The 7,945-nt window shown below is 32.3% G+C and overlaps 1 protein-coding gene across 1 annotated transcript in view; it reads left to right on the top strand.

The window, feature by feature from the left end:
* The window catches only part of LOC111718024 (peroxidase), a gene marked incomplete in the record, with an annotated part of 22,296 nt that extends 15,669 nt beyond the window's left edge, over positions 1–6,627 (top strand). The window contains 4 exon segments of the mRNA XM_023493501.1: positions 4,186–4,350; positions 4,929–4,998; positions 5,929–6,078; positions 6,251–6,627. Of these exon segments, the coding sequence (XP_023349269.1) occupies positions 4,186–4,350; positions 4,929–4,998; positions 5,929–6,078; positions 6,251–6,611 (746 nt within the window).
* Between the last annotated feature and the right edge of the window lie 1,318 nt (positions 6,628–7,945).

The following is a 7,945-nucleotide window of genomic DNA, read 5'->3' as shown; positions in this document are numbered from 1 at the left end:
ATTGTAACAGATCAGGTAGAAATTTGACAATATTATAACATATCAGGTAGAAACTTGACAACATTTTAACAGATCAGGTAGAAATTTGACAATATTATAACATATCAGGTAGAAACTTGACAACATTTTAACAGATCAGGTAGAAATTTGATAATATTTTAACAGATCAGGTAGAAATTTGACAATATTATAACAGATCAGGTAAACATTTGACAATATTATAACAGATCAGGTAGAAATTTGACAATATTGTAACAGATCAGGTAGAAATTTGACAATATTATAACAGATCAGGTAGAAATTTGACAATATTGTAACATAAACAAACAAGTTCTGAACTCAAGGAGACAGATAATAGCTTTCCCAGTAGGCATCACTATTCTTTAAATCAAACAATTGTTTACAAAGACGATATCAAAATCATCTCTGAATTCCACGTTTATTAGGACATCCTGGAAATAAGATATTATGTATACTACCCGCATAGTTTAAAACAGCCCTAATTTTAAAATATCTAAATCGCATAACACAATGAATTCTTATACAGTACAGTACGGTACTTCAAATTAGATTTTTTGCTTTTATTTAAAACGATTATATAAAAAAGCTTTATTGTAAATCAATTGCTGTAATTTAAATATAAAGTCTAAATACTGAAAATCCGCGGAACTTCAAAGTGATAATTCACGAACACAATTCTGTCTCTTTTAGAACTTTAACTCTAAAACTTACCAACAGGTGTCACTAGTGCGTTTACTTAAAATAATCCACAATCATATTAAATGAAGATGTAAAAATTTTATTCTTGACTAAATATTTAAAGTTTTTTAATATAGAATAAGTTTTTTGGTATCGCGATATGTAATTTAATCTGCTAACTTAGTCCTCAACCTCAATCTATCCTGTTGTGATTATTATGATGGGCTTGACATGCCAATGCCTGAATACCGTAAATGGGATACAGAGTATATTATACAAGCATTTATTTATCAAATGAAAGTAAATAATCTAAACACAGAATATTAGCGGAATCCCCCTCAGTGGAATGATAAACCATTGGAAGGATATCTAAATCCCCCCAGTAGAAATATAACCCCCTAAATGGATATCTAAATCCCTCCAGTGGAAATATAACCCCTTGAATGGATATCTGAATCCCTCCAGTTGAAATTAACCCCCTAAATGGATATCTAAATCCACCCAGTGGAAATATAACCCCCTAAATGGATATCTAAATCCCCCCAGTGGAAACATAACCCCCTAAATGGATATCTAAATCCCTCCAGTGGAATTATAACCCCCGAAATGGATATCTAAATCCCCCCAGTGGAAATATAACCCTTGAATGGATATCTGAATCCCTCCAGTGGAAATATAACCCCCTAAATGGATATCTAAATCCCTCCAGTGGAAATATAACCCGCTAAATGGATATCTAAATCCCCCCAGTGGAAATATAACCCCTTGAATGGATATCTGAATCCCTCCAGTGGAAATATAACCCCCTAAATGGATATCTAAATCCATCCAGTGGAAATATAACCCCTTGAATGGATATCTGAATCCCTCTAGTGGAAATTAAATCACATTGTGAAAGTGATAAACCGTAAATCATAAATATATACAAAGCCCTCCAGTAAATTTGAAATAATATCCCAACGGTGGTCTCCAGTGGTGTCGAAATCCTTCTATAAACTTCTTTGAATCCTGAGAACAAATTTTTCTTATCAGAAATTCCCAATGTTGATTTGAATTGATATACCTTAGTTTAGGTTTCGATACCATGGATAATTTTTTTTAAATTTGACTTTCAAAAGAAAGTAAAAATTTGACTTCAATCCTTTTGCGCGAGAATTTGGTTTAAGAGTTTACATAACGCATTTTAAGCCTATCTGAAAGAATTTTCTTAAAAAATCGCTTTAATTTGCAGTTTACTAAAAAGATTACAGAATGTACTAAAAATATTCCTGGTTACAGTTAAAGTTTACGAACAAATTTGAAAATCTAATTTGATTTTGTCAGATAAAAATTACAATTTTCTCAGAGAATTGTTAGTAAACCACCTCATCTTATCTAGCGGTTAAGTCACGATTTGAAATTAAAAACATGAAAATGCGCAAACGCATTTATTTTAATTAAAAATTTAATTGATTACGTGCTAGACAGTGTATACACCCATGCCAGGCACTGCATAAAGTGTTTTTAAGCGTTGGCTTTTATGTTAAATCTGACATTTTATATAGTCTTTTTTGATATTTCAAAACTCCTCCAAATTTTGATATTTCCAAATTCCTCCAAATTTTGATATTTCGAAACTCCTCTAAATTTTTATATTTCAAATCTCCTCCAAATTTTGATATTTCAAAACTCCTCCAAATTTTGATATTTTTCCAAATTCCTCCAAATTTGGATATTTCAAAACTCCTCCAATTTTTGATATTTCAAAACTTCTTCAAATTTTGATATTTCCAAATTGGGGGTGAGTAGCTGAAAGACACGTAGACTTCAGTTGGATTATTTTATATGTACGTATGATATAAACAAATGTGGGGGGTGGGAGGGCTGCATACTTAAAAAAAATCTTAGAATTTTTTATAAAATGTTAAGAAAATTTACAAATTGTTACATCTTTAAGATTCTATTCTTAATTCTGATATTTCGAACAGAATATATTATATAAGGTTTATTTTTACAGTTTGTTTAAATTAACTTTTTTTCCTTTAAACTGTGCGTATGTTGTTTGTTTTTAAAGCATTATATTTGTTTATAAAGGATGAAAAAGTACAAATATGAAAATAAACAATCCTTTCATCTGTACTCAAATACCACTGCACGACTAGCTGTGGAAATGACATTGAATTATATATAACACTATTTAATTCATAAACAGTAATGTTTAATAGTTAACAACAAAAAACTAGTTGATGGGGAATACAGTTGAATTAGTATTGTTTTATTTATTTATCCTGTTATGAATTTCAAAGATAGGTTTGGTTTTAAGGGTTGAACCTTGTGAAAAATGACGATTAAATGTTAAAGAAACTTATTGCCTGCAAAATTGACTTTTTCGTGAATTGTGAAAATTATTATTTTTTAGTCAGAATCCCGTTCTATGTGACACCCTGTAGGACGAATTTTTTATATTTTTTGTGCATCCCGTAGAGTGTCTCAAGTTAAAATCTAAATAATGGTTTGAATGTCAAATAAACATGGTTTTTATTCTATCTCATAAACACAACGGACAAGGTTACTCTTGGCAGCTATATGGCCAGAGCTGAGCATAGTTTAGTTAAGGAACAAAGCATTTTTTTTTTTGAAAAAACTTCAATCTGTCCTCGTTTCACAACGATACTCTGAAAAAGTTTATCTGATGAATAATGTGGTAGATATTGTCGGTTTTCTAGGTTTAAACATTTTTATTCTAAGAATTTGTTTTCCTTCGGTAGGAATGTCCAAGTCCCTTTTGAAGGGAAACTACATTTGAAACATTTAGTTTACAAAATCAGACAATTTGCTTTTAAGTGTACCGTTGTGAATCGGGCATTGTCGTCTTTGAAAAGAGGGTCACTTGAAATTACGCGTACAGTCCCTTTGAGGCGTAACCCTTACACTGATTAAGCATAACTGTTAACAAATTACTAATGCTAGGCTAAATTTTTAAATTTCACGGCGGACGGCGGGCACTTCAGCTCTTCAGCATAGTGGTTTATACAATCTTAAAACAATATTTTAGAGATTTCATTCAGTAATACAATAGGATAAGTAATGAATAACGCTCGTTAATAATAACTCATTTTTAAAGTTCGACAAAATCATATTAAATAATGCTGATATTCATGGATATACCTTTGTGTTTTTACAGAAGCCATTATATACTCAACCAAATTATTCCCCCCTATTGTATGATGTGCGATTTACAATTAGGCACTCATTAATCCTGTATCTGAATAAAAATTATGAAATTATTCTTCTCTGCGACATGAAACAGAAAGGAAATTTTACAGAGAAATTAAACTTAAGACAAAAGATTTTCAATTAGAAAAACAAATATCTTTATTATTTTTGCTCAGATCAAGATTTAATGAAGTGTACCGCATTGTTAATAGAGCATCATAAAATGTTTAAAAATTATGTCAACATTTTTTTTCGAGCCAAAGCTGTTCTTAACTATACTTCATATGAAAGGTTACAATGCTTTCCGTGAGTTGTGTGGTCTGAAGAGGGTTGCGAGTATCGACTACCTAGTCGACCTTATTCCAGCCAAGATTGTCGACAGGCTCAAGCTTATCTACGACAATGTCGACGACATTGACCTTTTCATCGGAGGGATCAGTGAACTTCCCGCTCCAGGTTGAACAATATTTTATTTCCCCCAAAATCCTTCAAATTTTAAATATTTTAAAACTCCTCACAATTTTTATCAACATCTTAATATGTCAATACTTCTCCAAATCATAAAACCTTCAAACTCCTCCAAATTTTATACATTTAATATGCCTCCTTGCCTAATTTTTCCATTTTGATATTTCAAAACTTCTTCAAATTTTGATATTTCCAAATTCCTACAAATTTTGATATTACAAAACTCCTCCAAATTTTGATATTTCCAAATTCCTCCAAATTTGGATATTTCCAAATTCCTCCAAATTTGGATATTTCAAAACTCCTCCAAATTTTGATATTTCAAAACTCCTCCAAATTTTGATATTTCCAAATTCCTCCAAATTTTGATATTTCGAAACTCCTCTAAATTTTTATATTTCAAATCTCCTCCAAATTTTGATATTTCAAAACTCCTCCAAACTAATGTTGAATAATCTGAAAACTTTAATATTAAAAAAATCATCTAAATTGGTATTTTATACGCAAACTAATTCAATTTAATTTTTATGAATTCCCATTTTTTAAAATTTAAAACTTGTTTCTAGGTTCTTTGGTTGGTCCAACTTTCCAGTGTATAATTGGAGATCAGTTTAAGCGTCTACAGCAGGGAGATAGGTAACCTATATAACTTAATTCTATTTTAGAAATCTCTATAGAGTACAGGGACTGTTATTGTTATTTCATGTGATTTTCCATGTTTTTCACAACGGTGCTCTTTTTAAATCTTTCGTAATCATCAATAATGTGGAAGTGTTAAAAGCCCCTGTGATCACTATAAATGGAGTCACTTAAAGTTTCGTCTACATTCCATAAAATCTTTGTTTAGAAAAAAAGTGTACTGCAGTTTATGGCAGGAATAACAAACTCTGTGCTCAGAGCGATTATTTTTTATTTTTTATTCATTTCATAAACTCCAAACTGAATTATCCTTTTCCCTATCTTAGCTACCTGTCTATCTTTCTACTAATCTACCTACTTTTCTACCTCCTAACCTACATACCTTCCTACCTAATTAACCTATATACTTACCTGACCCACTATACCTTTCAACCTACCTACCTAACGAACCTACCAAACTACCAACCTACACCAAAATAACAACCTACCAAACTACCAACCTACCAACCTACCGACCTACTAACTTACCAACTTACCAACTACCAACCTACCAACCTACCAACTTACCAACTTACCAACCGGCCTACCAAACTAACAAACTACCAACCTACCAACCTACCAACCTACCAACTTACCAACCTACCAAACTACCAAACTACCAAACTATCAATCTAACAACCTACTTACCTACCAACCTACCAACTTACCAACCTACCAACTTACCAAACTACCAAACTATCAACATACCAATCTACCTACCTACCAACCTACCAACTTACCAACCTACCAACTTACCAAACTACCAAACTATCAACATACCAATCTACCTACCTACCAACCTACTAACTTACCAACATACCAACCTACCAAACGACCAACCTTTCAAGCATTCCTACCTATATTTATTTAACCTATCTATCTTCTTAGGTTTTACTATGACAGCTCTGCTAACCCTGGCAAGTTCTCTGAGCTCCAGTTGGCTGAGATAAGAAAGGCCAGTTTGGCCAGAGTACATTGTGACAATGGAGATTATGTTAAGCAGATGCAGCCTTTGGCCTTTAGGAAACCATCAGCTGTGTAAGCATAATCATTGATAAATCAAAAATATATTGATCAATTAATCAAGCTTTCATTCAATATATTAATTAATTATTTGATGGATCAATCAAATAGAATTTAAAAGATCAATTAACTAATCAATTAATCCATTAATCAATCAATTCATCAATAAATCAATTTATGTATTTAGAAACCCTCTGGTTCCCTGTGATGCCATCAGTAACCCCAAGGTTGATCTCTACCACTGGAAAGAAGATCATTATGCCCATGCTCCCCACCACGCTGCCCCACAGCATGCCTCTTACCATGCGGCGCCTGCCTACGCCCCTGCGGCTCCAGCCTACGCCCCTGTGCCTACGCCTTATTCCCCTGCGCCAGCACCATACGCCCCTACTCCTGCTCCCTATGTCGCTAGCCCTGCCCCTTATGTATCTGGTCCTGGACCCTATGCCCCTAATCCTTCTCCTTACAGCCCCTACAACAACCCCTACAACAGTGGCAGTGCTCAGATCAAACCATTTGTTCACCATCAATATCAGCAGGGAAAATAAATACATACAGTGATAACCAGAAAACAATCGAATAGGAAGAACACAATATAGCAATGCTTAAGTATATTTTATGTTGTTGCAAATCAAATATTAGATCAATATTTAGTGAAATTGGTCTCTTTACACCGTTAACATTTAAACGTCAAAACACGATTCTTAAACACATCTTCTTATATTTGAGTTCTCTGGTTCCATTGTAGAGATTTAACCATTTAGTTTTAATTCACAATTCAACCATTTTTTATCCGCATGTGTTTTTCATTCATTCCTGTATAGTCAGTTTACTCTTTAGCTCTCTCTAGTCAATCAAGTTTTCAGTCAACTTGTATAAGTCAATTTTGTTTGACCAAAAATGTGTCATTCAAACTCATTTTTCATAATCGTCAAACAAAGGGATTGTTAACTCATTTGAAAATGATTTTTAAATTTAGGATCACAAATAAAATGTTTTTGAGAGACAGCAAATTTAATGCTTGAATAACAATTTTCGAGTATTTATTTATAATATCAAAAATTAATTGTAAGTATTTTGAAGAAGTCAAACAATCCCTTAAATAAGTTAATTGAGAACATTTTACTGTAAACTTTGCTTAAAGAAATAACTATTTAATGTCGTCCGAGGGGTTGGGAATTAGTCAGTTTATGTTTTTGTCTTTGTTAAAAAAAATCTGGGCATTCAGGAAAAAAATATGTTGAATCTTTATTTTCTAATTTCTGCTATTTTTCTTATCAATCTATTACGTATTTCATCTTCTGTCTAACTTTAGTTGTGAATTTTTGACATGTATTAAAAATGCAATATTGTAATTTTTTTATCAATTATACATAGTGCCAAATATATTTAATCTATGACTTGTATTTTTTTTATGCGTGAAAGAATAAATCTCAAATATAATGAAATAGAAAAAAGGTAATTTTAATGTTTGCATAAACCCTATCCCAGTTTGGTTCTTTACCTCTTTTATAAATTTGGGAGAAGGGAGGGATTTCATTACTTCATCATTTGAACTCAGACAAAGGTTTATAGGGTACCATAGTGAATCTGACTCAGACAAAGGTTTATAGGGTACCATAAATCTGTACTCTGACAAAGGTTTATAAGGTACCATCGTGAATCTGTATTAAAACAAAGGATTATAGAGTACCATAGTGAATCTGTACTCTGACAAAGGTTTGTAGGGTACCATAGTGAATCTGTACTCTAAAAAAGGTTTATGGAGTACTATAGTGAATAGGACATGCAACTCTGTAAATGGAGCTAAGGTCACTGAAAATCGTCGACAAAGTCTTTAAAGGGGGTGACCGGCAATTTATGGTACTTGAATTATGAGACA

Source organism: Eurytemora carolleeae, unplaced genomic scaffold, assembly GCF_000591075.1.
Source record: "Eurytemora carolleeae unplaced genomic scaffold, Eaff_2.0 scaffold1442, whole genome shotgun sequence".
Taxonomy (NCBI): domain Eukaryota; kingdom Metazoa; phylum Arthropoda; class Copepoda; order Calanoida; family Temoridae; genus Eurytemora; species Eurytemora carolleeae.
This window is presented reverse-complemented; position numbering and strand designations above follow the sequence as displayed.